The sequence below is a fragment of the Lissotriton helveticus genome, chromosome 8, assembly GCF_964261635.1.
Source record: "Lissotriton helveticus chromosome 8, aLisHel1.1, whole genome shotgun sequence".
NCBI classification, from domain to species: Eukaryota; Metazoa; Chordata; class Amphibia; order Caudata; family Salamandridae; genus Lissotriton; species Lissotriton helveticus.
Window position 1 is genome coordinate 838,148,869 of NC_136069.1, and position 20,789 is coordinate 838,169,657.

Consider the following 20,789-nt stretch of genomic DNA (forward strand, 5'->3'; position numbering starts at 1 on the left):
ATTTTATATATATATATGTATGTATATATGCTTATATATATATTTAGTATATTATTGCTATTTTATTTACCGTGGGACTCCCACTCCGTTGACGGGGAATATTCAAGCATGTGAATCTATGAAAGACACCAATACTGGAGAACAACCTGTTTACAGGTAAGTAACAATTGTTCTTTGCAAGAATGCTGGACCTGCGGGAGTTTGGTCCCTCTACCATGGAGAACTGCGAGAATGTGTAGTCTAGGGCAGTTTTACAGCGAACTACTGATCACAACCATTTCAATATATATATTTTTTTATATAGTGCAGGGCCATCCGCAGAAGGGTCAAATCAATCTGCTACGGAAGTCGGTTTAAAGTTGGTTTAATCGGTCACACACCAACCACGTACAATTTTGTAGAGTGGATAGGTACCCCATTACAACCTTACAATGGCACTATTCTAGTTTTTTATGTAAAAAGCTTGAGCTATTGCTGGATAACCATCCGAAAATGAAAATCATACTACATAGTGCCTAAAACGCTTAGACAAAACGGGTTATTTTAAAAGAAATTCAAACGGTCTTGTCCATTTTCAGAGTACTTCCTTCTTCCCGGTTCAGTTTCCACCACTGTGTATTCTCTATTAAGCTTATGCCTGAAATTAAAACTAATGCAGAGTTGGCACGCAAGGCACTTTCAAACTATTCATTTTCACTCCCTCCTGCAGGTTGGCACTATACGCTTTTTTGTTTAGAAAGAGAGTTTATGTACAGAGCATAGTTAAAGTCACTAGATGATCTTTAACAACTGTGGCACGGGTATATCGTCTTGTTTTTCTTGTTATGCCTTCTGTTTGGAAGCTATTTATTAGGCTAGAGTGATAGTAAAAAAAAATGTTTCGCTATTTTCCCTGAACTGGGACATTAAAATTCTTGCATGTCTGCTCTTCAGAATACAATTCGGGTATTAATTTTTATTAAAATTCAGTTGCAAATGTAGACCGTTTTACTTCGTGTTGATTGAAAATTGGTTGCTAATGTAGGAAGTCTATGCTAAAAGATAAGATAATGTACCAACAAAGAACGTTTATACTTCAACCTTGATGCCAATAGCAGTGAGTTATTTTCAGATGAAATAGTTTACAGTGGAATTGATGGTGAACAAAGCAGATCACACAAATGAAAATGGCAGCTCTTTTACTGCATGGAAGAATAATTACAAATAAAATTATAATGCATCATATACACACCTCAAAGTAAAGGTTGGTCTCTTAAGCGAAATTGAAAGTGAATTAGCCTCTCAAAATGAATGTAAGGGCGTAGTTAAATTAAACTCTCAAAAGAAAGTGTGAGACTAATACCACATCAGAAACTGACACTAGCGCACACTTGTTGTGGAAGAAAATTGTTAATTCTGGTCTAAATGCAAGTTTTTTTTAGTAACTGTTCTAGATTTAAAACTTGTCTCTGCCACAGGAAAAGGATTTCGGGAACTAGAGCGGATGTACATACATAAGTAACTACTGCTTTCTGCATCTTCATCAGTAATGTAGTCGGATTTGCTGTACCACTGAATTTGCCATCTTTCCTTTGCAGAAAGAGGAACAGTACTGCTTCCTTATTATTCTATTCAAACGGCTGGCGGTGCCGCTCCTCCCTGCTGTATCTAGACTGAGCATTTTTATCAACTTCTCTCTGTGAGACCAGTTTCCTGCCAGCTGAGCATGAGGCGGACTTTTTTTCTCTAAAAATAAAAAATAGACCATACAAGCATGCAAACCTCTTCTGTATAACATCTCCTACAGAACTCCGTTATTTGAGCATGTAGTTCTTAACCAGCTGCAACACCTGTAGAATAATCTCCTCGATCTTGCACAGCCAGCCTACTGACATTCTCCATGGTCTAGCCTGTGTAGTAGTCATGTAAGTGATTCCAGTGGTTCACTGGAACCATCCCTGAGGGAACACTCGATTCTCCTCTCTGTCCACAAGAGGATTCCCACACAGTTTTGTCGTTTTCAAAAGAAATTTCAAATGTTTATTCCTTTGGTATTTTCAAAGAAAATCTTTCAATTCATTAAGTTTTCAACAAATAGGGCATTATCCATTTAACTTCATGTCCAATGCATTTCGGGCATTCATGGTGCCCTTCATCAGGGAATGATACGGTCAACAAAGAAAGAACAAAACTTAATTACAATTGTGATATACTGATGTTTGATCATTGTGTCACATTGTGATTCTGTTTGGTATATGCCAAGATTTTATGCAAATGTCATTGTATTCACTAGCAAGTATCCCTTTTGGGGAAAAAATACAAAAGTAATAATCACTGTGTAAAACAAAACATAGTTGCAATTGTGCCACATTGTGATTCTGTCTCAATTCATACGGTGACTTTGTACATATGTCATAATATTCACCAGCTAGTTTCCCTTGTGAAGAAAGTAATGAAATGTGTGGGACTCACATGCCTGTTTTTGATCATGGTAGTTATATGCTCGAAAAAAAGTAAGAAACGGAAAAATTAGCTCTCATGGATTCGCATTGTTGGCCAATTAGTACCGTAGCCTTACCGATCGCTACATAGTTGACTAACCTTGTATAAATGTTAGAGCGGCGTCTCGGCAGCCTCTGTGTCTCTACTGCATACGGACGCTACTCCTGAGAGTGTTCGCCTTTACTGTTACTGGTTTGAGGTCTATTCCGATCACGTGGTGCCCGGTGCGTTGTAACTGACGAAAGACTATCTATGTATAGTGGGTTGCGCGACGGTGGTGGCAATCTATGGGAATGAATACTAATAAGTCAAATGTGGGGGTTCCTATATACATGTGTGTGACTGAAAAAAATTCCGGGTAAGTTAAGGGAAAATCACTAATGTTTACGGCAGTGGTCATTAAAAACGGGGAAGCTGGAATCGAACTCTGACATTGTTGTATTGTGTCAACAGTTGCTCTAATGCAATGAGGCACATGGTGATATGTAACCAATATGAAAAATTGTTGTGGTTTTAACAGTGAATAATAAGTCTATATTAACATCAGTCACAGATGTGCCAAGTTGCACTTGTGGAGCATTATTAAAGATAACATGAAAATTCAATTCTTTCGTTAAGTCCATTTGGTTTTTGTGTGGATAGTTTATATATCCAGAAGTTCTCCCTCTGTAAGAGGTATTTTGTGTTGTCTCTCCCTTCTGTTTTTTTGACACATTCCAAAATCATGAATTTGAGTTGAGATGTTGTGTTTTTCTTCCATGAAATGTGTAGCCACTGAAGATTTGAAGTTATTTAATCGAATGTTCGATTTACGTTCTGTAAGTCTGATTTTGATGCAACGTGCTGTCTTTCCGATATATAGTTTGCCACATGGGCATTTTAGTGCATATATAACGTTTGACGTGTCACATGTTGCATTCACTTTCAGTTTAACTTCTTGACCCCTCATGGGGTGATTGATTTTGCTTCCCTTTATGATATTGTTACAATGGCCGCAGTTTAGACACGCTTTTGTGCCCTTGAAGATTTCTGATGTTTTTGCTTGTGGTTGGATCAATTCACCCATATTTCTTGCTCTGGTGAAGGCGAATAGTGGGGGATGTTCAAAGATATTATTAAAATCTGGTTCCAAAGTTAACATTCACCAGTGTTTTAATATTATTTTCTTGAATTTGTTGCTGGATGTTGAAAATTTAGATACTGCCACTATCCTAGTTTGCTCTTTTTTATTGCTGGGTTGTAGGAGTGTTTTTCTGTCCATTTGTGCTACTTTGTTTCTCGATTCCTCTATGATCTGTGTGGGGTAACCCCTTTGTTTGAATTTGATGGCTGTTTCTTGTATCCTCTGAATCATCCTGGTGTGTCCCGATGTGATCCTTTTGACTCTTGCCATTTGTGAGAATGGTAAGTATTTCTTGAGGTTTTGTTCATAAACTGGTGTAGTGCAGCATGTTGTTCCTATCAGTACTTTTAACAAAAAGGTCTGTTTCAAATCCTTCATTCGTGAGGTTAACTCTGACATCCAAAAATGTGACTGAAGTGTTTGGATATTTCCCATGTTATTTGAATTCTTTCATCAACGTTGTTAAATTCTGTCAGGGCTGCTTGTAAATCTTCCTTTGAGCTTTTCCAGACGATGAATATGTCGTCGATGTACCTTATAAATAGTTTGAGATTTTCTTGCCATTTAACTTTGGATAATGTGTCTCTTCATAATGCTTCATGAATAGATTCGCGAATACCGGCGCTGCCGAATTGCCCATGGCAGTGCCCACGAGTTGTTGGTACCATGTGTCCTTGTACCTAAAATAACTTTGGTATAAAGAAAAAACCATTAGTTCCATTAGAAATGTCTGAAATGCGATATCCAGATCTGTGTTGGTTAGAGCTTCTTCAATGGCCTCAATTCCCAGAGTATGTGGTATTGCCGTGTATAGAGAACGAACGTCTGCAGTGCATAGAACCAATCGTTCATCTGGTTCGATATTGTTTGTTTCCAATTGAGGAGCAAGTCAGTCGTGTCCTTTATGTAGGTCTTCATACCTTTGACCGACGATTGCAGGTACCTGTCCAGTAGTTGTCCAATTGGTTCATGCAGGCTACCCCGGGTGGATACTATAGGTCGTAGAGGAGGGTTGGTTAAATTTTTATGAATCTTGGGTATCATCCGTAGTGTTGGACTTCTCGGGTTGTCTTTGATGAGAAACTTTTTTGTTCTGTCGTTAATGACGCCCATTTCATGTGCTTTCTCAACAATTGTTTTGAGGTTTTGCATGAATTCCATGGTAGGATTGTTGTCTAATCTCATGTACGTGTTGACGTCCATGATGTGTTCAAGTACCTTATCTTCGTACATAGTCCGGTTCATTATAACTATGGCGCCTCCTTTATCAGCTTTAGTACAAATAGTCTGTGTAGTAGCAGTCTTGGATTATGTGGCAAAAGGTTAATGGTGATAGTGGTCGTGGTGATGTTACATTTATTAGTCTTTGTCTTTCAACCGCTTTTTGCTATTTTTTTTGACTGACAATCGTAACTTTTCTCTCAAGGTGTTAGTCAAAAATTAGAATTAGGGGTACCTCACTAAAATAGATAAGTGTCTTTATTTTTGGCCGAATTTAGTGGCACCCACTTGAGTATAACTATCATGGATCTCCCATCGCATTTAAATGGTGCTAGACTTGCGTGGCAAAGTCATGTTCATAGCAAATTCTTTTCAGTCTGTTACGAAGAGGGTATTGTTCCCCAATTCTCGGTCACCTGAGGTTCTAGCTTTGTTACCTTAGCCTGCCTGCAGATACAGCTAAGTGATGCATGCCACCTGAAGGAGAGTAGGATCTGCTTACTATGGTTACCCCCACTTGCCATGCTAACCAGGACCCCAGCCTAGCTGCTTCCTCTCTAAATTGATTGCATGTACTTTAGGTACAGTCCAGATTGGTTATTGGGTTACCCTTGTGCGTCCCTAGTATATATTACCTTGGGTCACTCCTATGGCAGGCCTTTTCAATCCTGAAGTGGGAGGGCTTGGTTTTGTGTGAGAGGGTGCCAATGCATGAGCAGGACCCCTCTGCAGTGTTCGGAATCTATTCTCTGATGCTGTTCTGTGATGCAGCCAGACAATATACTCTTAACTGCATTATAAACTCATGGTAAATGCTAACTTTGGAATGGCTGCATGGAAACATGTTGTGTTTGGTGTCAAACACTTTGGAACCCTACCACCCCCCCCCCCCCCTTTCCAGTCCTGGCAGGGGTAGAATTTCTCCCTTCTAGAGGGAGAAGACATGTACACACTTACCTGACCGGTGATAGTTTAAAAGAGCCCCAGCATCACAAAATGGATGCTGCAGCCACAGACACGAGCCTGACCTCCTGCTGCTGGATGAACCTCCAAAAAACACAGTTGATGGACAGAATGTAGAACAATGTCATACATTCATCCCAGTACAAGGATCTGGGCCTAAATCCATCGTTTTTTTGCACTCCACACCACCCTGGGTTAGGCACTGGATATATGCAAATCAGCTCTGACCCTGTGCCTCATGGGTCCAGTCCTAACTACCAAGCCATGTCTTTCCCAGACCGGAATCAAGCATCCAAGGACCGGTATCTGGCTATAAGCCTTCATCAGCCTGGATAGCTTGACTCCAGTGGTGTGGAGAGCCTGGGACTCACGTCTGAGCATACCCAGCCCACTCGGGGTGAAAATTGTAAAAAACACAGTTGATGGACAGAATGTAGAACAATGTCATACATTCATCCAGTACAAGGATCTGGGCCTAAATCCCTCGTTTATTTGCACTCCACACCCCCCTGGGCAGGGGAGGCCTGGACAATAGGTTTCCTGTCACAGGGAGGTGTAACCACCTCCCAGACAGGCTTTAGTGTATTGGGGGTTGGTGGTTGCATTCATAGACTGCTTTTCAGACAGTGCTGGGGGCACACTTGGTGTCCCTGTGCATACCCCAGTTCAAACCGGTTGCATGGGCACTCAGGCCGTGCTCTGGCGTGAAACAGGACAAAGGGAAAGGGGTGTAACCACTCCCACCCTGGGTCCTCCCATAGGTGGGACCCTAGAGTAAGTCCAACCCCTAAACTTAGTATAAGTATAGGAACCCAGTCCTTAGGACTTTAGATTATACCTGGACAAATCTCTGCAACATATATCCTTGAACTTCGACCTTCTATTTGGACTAAAAGACAGAAGAATCTCCCTTGGGGTCAAGAAGTGACTCCCCTGTTCAAAGAGGCACCAAAGAAGCATCTTGCCAGTCTGCATTTCCAAGGCTCCCACCGGATCCTGACGGATTTGTGACTCAGGACATGGACTTCCAGACTTCTCAGAGGCCGACATGAGATCCCAGCAAAGCTGAGACCCGCAGCCCTCACGAGTGACGTGGAACAGGAACTCCTGGACACCGTGGTAGTTTAAGCCCCAAGCACCATTTGCACCGAAGATTGTGGGCCTACACTCCATGAGTGTTCCGTGGGCCCGATTCTAGCATTTCCGCTCGAGGCTCCTTCGCGATCCCTGGTCATTCGACTGGTGGGTCCCCACGAAGGTAACTCTTCTATTTCTTGGGCTTTCCTGCTTGCTCCAGATTTGCTCTGACTCCCCACCGCATGGTGAGTCCCTCAGACCTTGCTGGTTTGCACCAAAGCCAATTTTTGCTTTCTGCGTGGGCTGCTGTTGCCAAGGCTTGTTTGGTCCAATCCGGATACCGACACCGCAGCACTAGACATCCTTCATGGGGCAGCTCGAATCCAGCTCCTGGTCGTCGTTGACGCCTCCTGGTCCTCGTGGCTGAAGAGTCGAGCTTCACCTTCACCTGAAGTCACACGACATCGGTGGGCATCTGCTCATCACCTTCCTGGTCACTGGCTAGTGACCCAGACTCTGCCCCTCTGCTTTCAGGTTCTTCAGATCTTCTATCCACCCTTTGATCCACCCGGACACTTTCGACTTGGTTGCCAGCAGCACTTTGCAGCAGCTCGCCATTGAAAACGACGACGAACCTGACATCAAAAGACACCTATGCACCTGGCTTCCCTGGGTGAGGTAACTTGAGTACTCCTGTGCTCCCGTGGGTATTGACTCTAGAACTGCCTATTTCTAAAGGAGTTTGCCCCAAGTCCTCTTCCAAGTGTCCTTAATCTGTAATTTTCTAATCACAACTTTCTCCATTGAAGTCAATGGAGATTCGCGGCTGTGTTTAGACACTGCACACGTCCCCCGTGGGTCCCCTGTGTCACTACCTTGGGTGGTTCCTGGTGGCCCTAGCGGTTCTACAGTCTCTAGGCCTGGTCTCTGTCTATCATGGTTCTTATACTACTTTCTTAGTATATGGTTTGGTACATCCCTAGGGCTAACCATATATTGTGCTAATTTACTGTGTGCTAAATAAGTTTACTGTATGTACTTTTGCCTATAGCCTCATAAAGAGACTAGAGAGATGTTTAGAATAAATACATATGTTAAAGGCACATGGGCTGCAGACCACACACTTGCATAGATCACCATCTGGTGGTGGGCCCGGATGATTACACTTTGTTTTTGTCTTGGAAGAGTCTTTGTCTGTTGGATGACTCCTCCCGGAGATCGTAGTGCGCATGGGCATCGACTCCATCTTCAGATTGTTTTTTTCCGCCATCGGGCTCGGATGTGTTTTTTCGTTCGGTCCCGCTACCAATCTCTTTTCGACTTCCAGTCTTTCATCATACCATCGGTATCGTCTTCGACAGTAATTCCGGTTACCCGCATGGAGGAAAGGCTTGCGCGTCTCAATTCCAGCGTTTGTCGGGCCCAACTGCGCCATTGGGCCTTTGGCTCATGGAAAGAACACCCTTCAAGAAGTGCCCTCAATGTGGTCACAAATTCCCTCACACTGATCTTCATGAGGTTTGCAATCTGTGTTTATCTCCACAGCACGAGAGTCGAGACTGTGAGGCTTGCGCTTCGTTCCGGTCCAAGAAGACCATCAGGGACCGTCGAGCTCGAAGGGTCATGGCGCAGTCATCATCATTGACGCCAGACCTCATCATAGACGAGGCTCTGAGTCTGAAGAACAGCAGCAGGACGACATCGGTTCTGAAGCAGAGGATTCAGCTTCCGGAGCCGAGGATCAATCTGAAGACTACGATCTTCTTCCAGCTGGTCAACAGGCCATGAGTAAGAATGTCGACCATGTTCACCCCGGGACAGGCTTCGGTTCAACCTCCGGGGTCCAGGTGCCCACTGACCAAAATCTTCTGACGCCCCGCCTTCTGGCCGAAGATGCCAAAGAAGCTTCCAGTCGACTCTGGATCGAGTCAGTCTGCCGGTCTCGATAAGCAAAAGGTCCTCAAACCAAAATTAACCCCGGCACCGAAGCAGCCATCGGTACCGAAACCGGTCGAGCCTAAAACAAGCTCAGCACCGAAAGATGTTCCCAAGTCTATCGAACCGAAGACTATTCGGTTCCGAAAAAAGTCGACCCGAAGCCTGCTTCGGCACCGAAACTCACTTCGGCTCCGAAGGTCGAGGATTCAAAGCGCACTTCGGGAACAAAAATTCCAGATCCAAAAAGCGTAGATCCGAGAAAGAAAGATACCAAGTCTTCGGAACCGAAGCCAAAATCCGCTCCAAAGACCATAGACACTGTGAAACCTAAGCATTTCGGTCCCAGACTAGATAAATCGACACCAAAAAAGGATTTAACAGCAGAAGAGCTTTTCCAACCAGACCCAAAGCAAAAGACTGTGTATTAATCCAAAGACTGGACCTGTCATTACAGTGCCTGAAAAGAGGAAAATGGACTATCCTAAACCACCTCCACTTCCTCTCAAAAAGCATGCTAAAACTTCCCCCATAAGAATTCCTTCACCATTGGTAGAAACACCAACAGATATTTCTCCTGTACACTCACCATCCAGCGCACATAGCCTCATACCGCAGGATGATGATGATGATAATTATTCACAGGGGGTAGAAAGTGAGCATCGCATGGATGACACAGATGACCCAGACAATATTCCTGGACCATCAGATGATCCCTGGGAGGATTATAATGCACCAGATGCCCCAGATCTGCCACAAGATGACGCATACCCTTCTAGACCATCTCCCCCAGATGACACTATTGGGTTTACACAGCTCATTCATAGAGCAGCCACTTTTCATGGAATAGACTTACACACAGATCCAGTGGAAGAAGACTTACTCATGGATACACTACTGTCGTCACATAAAACCACGACCACATTACCAATACTTAGTGGAGTGGTGAGACATGCACCAGAGGTATTTAAAGACCCAGTAAGAGCCAGAGTAATTAACCCCAGACTAGAAAAGCAGTATAAAGCAGCTCCAACTGACCCAGCATACATCAAAGGTCAGCTGCCATTAGACTCATTAGTGGTATCAAACACGAGGAAAAGTGATAACTCGCATACAACAGGGAATGCTCCACCCACTGATAAAGAGTCTAAGCTTTTAGATGCTTCAGGGAAACGCACCATCTCGCAAGCAGCCAATGACTGGAGAATTGCTAACACTCAAGCTCTGTTAACGAGATATGATCGAGCTCATTATGATGAGTTAGAATCACTAATGCAACATTTGCCAGAGCAATACAAGACAAGGGCTTCTGACTTAATAAAAGAAGGCAAGATGATTACAAATACCTCAATCCGCTGTGCATTAGACACTGCAGACACAGCCTCAAGAGCAATAAATACGGGAGTACTGTTGCGTAGACATGCATGGCTACGCATCTCTGGGTTCAAGCCAGAAGTACAGGCCAGTATCTTAAATCAACCCTTTGACCAGCAACATCTCTTTGGTCCAACAGTCGATAATGCACTAGAAAAAATGAAAAAAGATACAGATACGGCAAAATCCATGGGAGCCTTACAAACTCAGAAACAGAGCGTCCTTTCGTCGCTCCTCATATAGAGGTGCCTCTAAGGGGTTTCAAACTGACAACACCTCCTCTTCCTATAAAGCGCCCACCCAAACCTCACCCAGCAGAGGGTATTACAGAGGAGGATATAGAGGTAACAACAATATTGGCAGAGGCAGAGGTAACAATAACCGCAATGCCTCTACTCCCAAAAAGTGACTTCCCTCCCATCCCCCCAGACCATTCCACTTCTGTCGGGGGGAGATTACAACAATTCCTACCTGTCTGGAACTCCATCACCACAGACAGATGGGCAAGACAAATAATGCAGTCGGGTTATTGCTTGGAGCTCACTTCCACTCCTCCAACAATACCACCCAGAGAACGTCCTATGTCACAGGAACATCTCATACTTCTAAGACAAGTGGTGGCATCTCTATTACAAAAGAATGCAATAGAACCTGTCCCAAAACATCATCAAAAGACAGGAGTTTACTCCCTATACTTTCTCATACCCAAAAAGGATGGATCCCTCAGACCTATACTAGATCTAAGACGCCTGAACCTGTACATACAATCCGACCATTTCCATATGGTCACATTACAACAAGTTCTACTGTTTTTGAAACAAGGCAACTTCCTCGCCACATTAGATCTCAAGGACGCTTACTTTCACATTCCTATCCATCAGTCTCACAGAGAGTAACTTCGATTTGTACTAGAAGGTCAACACTACCAATGCAAAGTACTCCCTTTCGGAGTAACTACAGCACCTCGAGTGTTTACAAAGTGTCTAGCAGTAGTAGCAGCACACTTGAGAAGGGACAACATTCACGTCTTCCCATAACTAGACGACTGGTTAATAAAATCCAAGTCATACCACCAATGTGTACAGCACACGCATAGACTATATCTCTGTTGCACAAGCTAGGGTTCAGTCAATCAAAGGAAGTCACACCTCCAACATCCCTATCTCAACAGTATCTGGGTGCCACAATAGATGCCTCCAATGCAATTGCATACCCCAATCTCACAAGGATACGAGGTATGCAAGCTCGGACATACTCTCATCACCCCGGAGCCCTGCTCGTTGTTGGGGGAAGTTGGGGTTGGACTTTGTGAACCACTGCCTGCCTGTCACTGTTGGCTGGGGTCTCCTGCTGCCACCAAAGCGCTAGAACACCTGAGCTCGGCCGCAGTGTCTGGGGAGAACGGCCCGGGGGAACTACAATCCCCAGCGTCCTTTGCGGCAGGAAGCCGCTCTGACCCGCGCCAGGAGGCGCATAAATTCAAGGCTACCCCCGGTGGAGCGGGGGACATACTCGCATCACCCCGGAGCCCTGCTCGTTGTTAGGGGAAGTTGGGGTTGGACTTTGTGAACCACTGCCTGCCTGTCACTTTTGGCTGGGGTCTCCTGCTGCCGCCGAAGCGCTAGAACACCTGAGCTCGGCCGCAGTGTCTGGGGAGACCGGCCCGGGGGAACTACAATCCCCAGCATCCTTTGCGGCAGGAAGCCGCTCTGACCCGCGCCAGGAGGCGCATAAATTCAAGGCTAACCCCGCGTCGCGGGATCGCGCGCGGGTCGGCGCCAGGAGAAGCCCGGGACAAGGGCGGGACCATCTAAGGCCATCGTAGGCCAGAGGAGGCCGGGTCGGGGCACCCCCCTTGGAACTGATCTAAGAAAAGAAGGGAAAGGATTTAAGGTACAGATACCCTTTGACTATCAACTTCCATACAGGTCCCTCCCAAGCGTCATCATAGTGGAACCGGTGAACTATTCGTTGGGGAGTTGATACTGATTCAGTGACCACTACCAAAAGCTAGTTTGCTATGACTTGCAAGGGGGGCACTAGAAAACCTCCCACCCAGAGTAATTTGCTTAGGGAAACGATGGATTATTATATAAAGAGTGCTATTCTCCCTATTGCCAGTGAATTAGAGAGAATAGAGCGTTCCCCAGTCATGGATAGTTCCCCCAGTATGTGTTCTTCTCCACAGACTGCCGATGCAACCCCAGCTATATCATTACTGGAAGAACTAAATAAGATGTGTAAATCCACGTACGCTCCTGTGGAATCAGGAGACCTGCAAACTAGTGCTCCGATTTCCCCTATAGCAACGACTAGTCCTAGGTTTAGTTGTTCACTTCAACTTACCCAAATCCAACAGGTTACTCCACTCGCAACACGACCAATAGTAAACTCACATTCCGCAGTTGCTACCCAGGTGTCCTCTACTAAAAGGAAGAGAGATGGGGTTAAACAAACGGGGAGGCGGGCCAAGGAACAAAAATTAAATACAAATTCCCCACTGCCCAATACTCCCAGCACTGTAACATCGAAGGTATCTACCCATGCCTCTTTACTGGCCTCGTTTGAAAATATGATGAAGTCAATAATTTCACCGTTGATTGATAAAATGACTAGCTTAGGGGATAGGCTCACGGGGGTCGAGGAAGCAATTAAGGCTAATTCGCTACTTTTAAGAACTATGGCAGGACCCTCTCAACCACAGCGTCCAGCCCCCACAGAAATGCCCAATACCACCATACAAAGTAAGACCACCCGTAATCAATCCGTAACCCCGCATAGTAAAAACTTAAACCCCTCGAAGGCAGCCACAACTTTACGGAGTTCCTGCCCTAGAGTTGGGCCGAACAAAGAAATGTCATTTCAAAAGGGAATAGCGGTCAATTATGACAATGTCACATAAAACCAATCATCTACATCTGCCACCAGAGGCCGCTCCCATTGTGTGCGTCCTCTCGGGCGTACCAGAACTCCCAAAGGGGAAACACGAAAGCCACCAGGATCTAAGAAGCAAGGTAGTGTTCTGGCTATCTAAAAATAGACCTCTCCCACCCAACATTGATGGCACCATACTAAGCGTTAGAAGGGTGGGCTGGCTAGGACCTCTCCCAAAATATATTGCGGGCGATTTGGCACTTGTTAAATTTAGGAATAAACATGTCGTCCCATACCTTCAATCTTGGCAGCCACAAATAGGAGATGGGCCTATATCTATCTGGAGTCTAAGTGAATTCTACCCTAGAACATTATATGTCTTGTCGCATTGCCAAAAAGAACAAAACAACCACTGGATGGGCATAACTGGTCTTGTACCGAGTGGTCGCTTTATCTCCACGTTCAATTAATTTGATCTACTCTCTCGCTCTTCAATGATTAGCTGATTCATCTTATTGATTTAATCCTATTTTAACACACGTTACTTTTTATAAAATGAAATGTACTGATGTATTTGTGTTTATTTATGTACTGTTGTTGTTTTTATGATTTTTTACAACTTCTAAATTGAATTTTTTTTTTGTTTCTGTGATTGTATTGCACATGCTTTTATGAATTGTTTTTACATTTCGAATAAAGCTTAATAAATGAAATGCAAGCTCTGATACAAAAATTCCAACCACAACAATCACTACCAGTGTTCATGCAAATAATAGGAATGATGGCATCTTGCATTTTCATAGTACCATACACAAGACTACAAATGCGCCCCATACAAGAGTGCTTAGCAAGTCAGTGGAATCAGGCTCAACAACAAATAACAGATATGGTGGTGGTAGACAACCGAACATATCGCTCTCTGCAATGGTGGAACACCAAAAACCTTTCCAAGGGCCAGCCGTTCATAGAGCCTGTTCCGCAGATGGTGCTAACCACAGACTCATCTCTCACAGGATGGGGAGTGCATCTAGAGAAACACACAGTACAAGGTACATGGACACCGCAACAAAAGTTACTCCACATAAATCATCTGGAGTTGTTGGCAATCTTCCTAGCTCTAAAATCATTTCAACATTACCTATCAAAAAAGGCTGTACTAGTCCGTACAGACAATATGACGGCCATGTACTACATCCAAAAACAAGGAGGAACACATTCCGTACAGCTCTCCCGGCTGGCGCAGAGCATATGGAGGTGGGCAATTCCTCAAAATATCTTTCTATTAGCAGAACATCTACCAGGAGTTCACGATCAAGTTGCAGATCTGTTAAGTCGTCAAAAACAACAGATACACGAGTGGGAACTTCATCTACAGGTTCTTCAGCCATTCTTTCACAAATGGGGACAACCAGAGATAGATCTGTTTGCCACTCACCGCAACTCCAAATGCCCAAGCTTCGCCGCCAGATACCCACACCCATTGTCCAAAGGCAATGCAGTATGGATGAACTGGTCAAACAAATTTTCGTACGCTTTTCCACCTCTCTAGCTAATTCCATTAGTGGTACGCAAGCTACAGCAACATTCCCTCACATTGATTCTCATAGCACCAAGGTGGGCAAGGCAACCATGGTACACCACACTACTAGAGCTATCAGTAGTACCACATCAAAAAATTAAACTCTCTCCACATGTACTAACACAGAACTGTGGAGAGATCATGCATACAGACCCAATGCAGCTCAATCTAGCGATTAGGCTCCTGAGGTCTTAGAATTCGGATACCTCAAACTTCCGCCTGATTGTATGAATGTCATAAAAGAAGCAAGGCACCCCACCACTACAGCATGCTACGCAGCCAAGTGGAAAAGGTTTGTTGTGTTTTGCACAAATAACATTAACCCATTAGATGTTTCTATACAAAACATCACATGCTACCTACTCCATCTACAAAGATGTAAATTAGCGTACTCATCAATAAGATTACATCTAGCTGCTATAGCAGCTTATCTACAAAACAGACAACATTTGTCATTGTTTAGAGTACCTGCCATCAAAGCGTTTATGGAAGGATTAAAAAGAATAATTCCTCCCAGAATACCACCCTCTCCAGTATGGAATTTAAATATTGTTCTCACTAGACTTATGGGTTTTCCATTTGAACCATTACATAAGTGTGAGTTACAGTTCCTTACATGGAAAGTTGCTTTTTTAGTTGCTATTACCTCACTCAGAAGAGTAAGTGAGATTCAGGCATTAACAATTCAAGAACCATTTATACAACTACATCACAACAAAGTGGTTCTTAAAACAAACCCTAAATTTCTGCCAAAAGTAATATCACCATTTCACCTCAACCAATCTATTGAGTTGCCAGTATTCTTTTCCCAACACAGACAGTGGCTGAAAGAGCTCTACACATATTAGATGTAAAAAGAGCACTCCTTTACTACATTGACAGGACAAAGCAGTTTCGTAAAACAAAACTGTTTGTGTGCTTTTCTCCTCCACACAAAGGCAATCCTATCTCAAAATCAGGCATTGCAAGGTGGATTGTTAAGTGTATTCAAATCTGTTACCAGAAAGAAAAACGCACTCTATCCATTCCCCCTAGGGCTCATTCTACCTGTAAATTAGGGGCATTTACGGCATTTCTTCGAAATATACCATTTGATCTATGTAAGGCAGCTACATGGTCTACACCGCACACATTTACAAAACACTATTGTGTAGATGTGCAGGCAAAAAAACAAGCTACTGTGGGCCAGGCTGTACTCAAAACATTATTTCAATCTACTGCAACAGATACATGTGGTCGCTGCTAAGGGAGAAATTTGTCGTGCAATCGATGCAAGTGTGTGGTCTGCAGCCCATATGCCTGGAACGGAAAATGCTACTTACCAGTATGCATCTGTTCTTGGCATGTAGGACTGCAGAACCACACACGCCCACCCGCCTCCCTGGCTACGTATATCTGTTCCAGTAATATCTTAATGAGATGCACAATACATGGACATCCTTATCTATACTCATACAACTCCTTCATTTGCCCAATGGCGAAAACAATCTGAAGATGGAGTCGATGCCCATGCGCACTACAATCTACGGGAGGAGTCATCCAACAGACAAAGACTCTTCCAAGACAAAAACAAAGTGTAATCATCTGGGCCCATCACCAGATGGTGATCTATGCAAGTGTGTAGTTCTGCAGCCTTACATGCCAAGAACAGATGCATACTGGTAAGTAGCATTTTCCATTTTATATATATACCTGGTGTGGTTCTCCTTTCATTTGGTCATTCATGACATTATAGACTGGTAAAACAAGCTGCTTTACATTCCTTCAGGACTTAGCCTGAAGGCTGCTCTCCATAGCTACCACGAGGATAGCTTTCTATATAGGTTGTCTTTAAACCTACAATCATTAAGGGTTATTTGGACTGGTGCAAGGTGCCCACTACTATAGTGGACAGCATATGCCAGGCCAACTTCTCACACCACCCACCAAAATGGAGAAGTATTTGGCTTACCATTGGTTCATTCAGCATTGATCCACTACATACTACATACTACAGTTCACGATACAGTTTAGTTTCTGCTGCTACTGAAACAGTCCGTGCTAGCGTTCATTGGTTGTAATTGTAAGCAAAACTTATACAGTGCACTGTAACCCGACCGGCATCCTGGTGCTAAAAGAGGGAGGTATTGAAAGGCACTGGGCACTGGGTAGAAGCATTAGCTTGTGGGAAAGAGCCAAGTTGGTAGCAGGGTCTTCTTGCCTACAAAACAGAGATTACTTCTGTTTATTCAGAGTGCGCATCATTCACGCCGTTAGGAAAGGCTTGAAATAAATAATACCACCTTCTGCTGTTGTATAGCATTTTAGGACCCTAGTGTAAATTTCCCGATTCATGCCCTTATATAGGCATAGAAATCATAACCTTATTTAGACATAGCTCATGCAGTCCAAATACGGCATGGCTACTTCCACTAGTTCCGAAAATCCACAACGATTTCTTGGAAAACTCTGCTTCAGCAGCTAGGGACTTCCCCTTGCTCGAATACTGACTTGTCTAATAGCAAACACACGGTGGTTTGGAGCAGTTCGACTATCTACTTGCCCGACGCATCCTGCTACAGCAAGTGCCGAAGGAAGCCGACCCTCCAGCAGACTCACTGAGAGAGACGCTGCCTTTTCTCTTGCCGAGAAATCCAGCTCCAGTGTTTCCAAGCTACCCTAGCGGGTTGTTGGGAAATAGAGTCCTGAGCCTGACCTTCTTCATTCTAAACCAAGGTATGGAGCTGATTAGACCCTAAGAGAAATCTTGGATAGATTCTTGGCAAAGAACACTAAATTTATGCAACACCTCACTTACTTCTTCCCTCGTACTCGACCTAGGTTAGGTACATCGGGTAGGCGTATTTTAGAAGCACCAGTTGAGTACTTTTTAGCCTTTATTTATGTATGTATTTATCTATGGTCTGGAACCATACAATGCTCTTACAGTATTATTTTACTCTACTCTTTTTACTGGGTGCATTATATTTTGCAACCAGCATTCCGATTGTAGCAGTTCATTTCTTTTGCTTGAGAAAGAAGACTGTTCAATAAATACTTTTATTGAAAACGCCAGTCTCTCTATTTCTCTCCATCTCTGGTGAAACAAAGCATGTACGAATGACTGAGTAAAATATCTATCTATTGTTTCCACGACTCTGAAGATCAGTTTCATCTTGGGGAAACCAAGTTGTCATGTTTATGCGGTTGTCAGAAACTAAACCCTTCTTGTGAACTCGATAAAGTTTCTAGTGACCTCTGAGCTAGCTGGCACTTACAATTAAGTCTAATATATTCGATAGAGACCTAGTAGACATAAGTCCTACGTCAAATCTATAGGATATATTATTCCAATGTGCAGAGCCTATTGGGAATATAGGAACTAGACGACACTGCTGTTCCATCGCTGATGTGCTTTTTTAATGTGGTTCTTAAAGGCTAGTAGATTCGCTCTTCAGAGTAAGACTGCAAGAGCTGTCCTGGAAGGTAGACTCAGGTTGCCATCATTTCTGTATAGCGAGCCAGTGAATTGAAGGACTTCGCCATAGATGAGCGACATTTAGAAATGCACTGAAGCAGAGGTAGTATTTAGTGCATGCCTGAGGTTCTTTACCAAGGTTATTTCAGCTTTACAATGAAACAAGAGACAGTAGTGATGGCATAGAGTGTCGCACTACCAATTCAATGTGTGGGATTGTGAATTCCCAAGTTCTGTAAAATTTTGTTCTAAAAGAGTGTTTGTGTTTCAAACAAGGTGGTGCCAATCAAGGTAACAATAACATCCCACTACCACAGATGTCAACAAATGCCAAGATCCCAAAGGGTCAGACAAAACAAATTCACTACACAGTGATACCTCGGCACTCACTAATGTTATTCATGGGAGCAAGTGCTACCATGAGAAAAAGTTGTTCTTAACATGACCTTAATTCTAGAATCATGCATGACAGACGTTATAATGTATCGCTCTAAAGGTAAGCGCATGAAGAGAACATCCAAGACAGAGATGACTTTGTTGATTTAATGTCAATTTTTTTATAAACAAGTTAGTCCATCCTGTGAAATTTCTGGTACAATTTTACAAGACTTTGATAGTAGACATTCTTCCATATATATATATCCAAAAAGGAAATACATTGGGCAGCCGACACGTGTTTCGTTACTCAGAAGTAACTTCCTCAAGGCTTTCCTGAGATGAGCAGAATGGAGTATATCCTATTGAACTTGTACTACGTTGGTATTTCAAAAATATCTTGAGAAACAAGGAGACCGAAGATTATGGTGTAATCTAAAATGTCGTCCGGATCATATTCCGGAATTTCAAAGTCTAAGAAACCGAAAAGTGTAAGCTAAGTCTGTATTTTCAGCTTAGTATGAGAAAATTAGTTGGTCACGATGAGTAGCTCCATGGTCAAAGTAAAGGTCCCATGGGGCTCAAAGAAAAAACACTCAGTGGCTGTTATAAAATCCCAAATAAAGTATCTAATGGAAACTTCGACTCGTCCTTAATAAGTATAAAGTGACGGTATCTTTGAATTTCCCTTGTGGAGGTTGGTATCCTTGTCACGATATTGGCCAGAGAGTAAAGGTGTGAGCTATGATATGCTTCATAAGGCAGCGGAAAGAGTGGACGTAGTGAGCTCTGATATGCTCTCAAGTTGGTTGTGGCATTATTTTTCAAATACATCACTGCTCTTGCGGAGACAACCCAGTATTCGAAAAATAATGCCACAACCAACTTGAGAGCATATCAGAGCTCACTACGTCCACTCTTTCCGCTGCCTTATGAAGCATATCATAGCTCACATCTTTACTCTCTGGCCAATATCGTGACAAGGATACCAACCGCCACAGGGGAAATTCAAAGATACCGTCACTTTATACTTATTAAGGACGAGTTCCTCCTTCATTTCTTTGAAAGTTTAGAGTCTGAACGTTTAACCATGATTATGCATTTTCTTAAAATTATTTTCCGAATTAAAAAGGTTGGTCCGGGACACCGCATTTGACTGCCTTTGCTGACGTAAGTATTCCATTTCCACATTTCTTCTTGCAGTCAATCTCCGAAACATGAGTTAACATTTCTCAAAACATTTAATGAAATCATAACTTGCTGGAAGTGCAAATTCGATATATTAAGTAATCCATGAGTTGGAGGCCGTATATAACTCTCTGCAGGATTGTTGCTTGACTAAAGTATTGTGTAATAGCGCAGCAAATGTATTTCACAATTATTATTGTATGCATTGTATCAAAAAAGATTTTAATTGTTTTGATTGTATTATTCTATATGCACTTTTATGGCTGTTTTTGATAGTCACTTTGTTCGGCTAACAGTTTATTACATCAGAACTTAGTCCACCAGACTGAGAGACCAGTTTACTTTAGGCTTTTTTTTTTATGAATATTTTTTTTCTTTTCAGTTTGAAATGCTTACTGGTACTTTACCTTTCCAAGGGAAGGACCGAAAAGAAACCATGACGATGATTCTAAAGTGAGTACCTGCATTTCTCTGTAGATTCTTACCATTTCTTCTCCCCATTCCTCCCCACCCATTAATGAAACGTCTGCCGTTTTCTCGTCATGGTTCATTCAACCTTAGTTTAATTTTTGCACACTGTAATTTCCTCGTATTAACCATTTCTATATTGATCTATTCGCTTCTTTGCTTTTGAGTTCCTGTGCTTAGTTTTTGGTCACGTATTTTACTGGTTGAAAATGGCCGTATGTAATTTTCCAGTTTTAAATTAAACGTGAAGTAAATTGCGAAATCTGCAAGTGTCATGAACCTACTCATGCAGCATCGTCCCTCTTGAAATGATGTTCCCGGGAAAATGCACAATTCTGGGTGCCTGCAAATACGTCCTGAAGGCACGTTGCATGCACAGGCCATCTTGCAATGATATTTTCTTAAAGAAAACTCATTCCAAGATGACCAGTGTAGAGATAACGCCGGATTCTTATCTTATCTTTTATCGTATCTTACGAATTTTAAGAATCCTCGGTCGGCTGGATCTTTATTATCTGCTAAGAAGTGTAAAGGGGAAAAAAACAATGTTACTACATGATCTACCAAAATCAATTTTGTAACTCTAAAGGATCATAGACTCCGAAATCAAATGTTAAAGGATTTATTACAAAGCCAAAAATAACTGAACATACAAACACCTCAACACGAGGTTA

At 43.0% G+C, this 20,789-nt stretch overlaps 1 protein-coding gene across 3 annotated transcripts in view; it reads left to right on the top strand.

The window, feature by feature from the left end:
* RPS6KA3 (ribosomal protein S6 kinase A3) overlaps positions 1 to 20,789 on the top strand; it is a 698,725-nt gene that overhangs the window by 332,840 nt on the left and 345,096 nt on the right. For all 3 annotated transcript variants that reach the window (XM_078657643.1, XM_078657644.1, XM_078657645.1), the window contains one exon: positions 20,030 to 20,100. In XM_078657643.1, the coding sequence (XP_078513769.1) occupies positions 20,030 to 20,100 (71 nt within the window). The remainder of the gene's footprint in view (positions 1 to 20,029; positions 20,101 to 20,789) is intronic.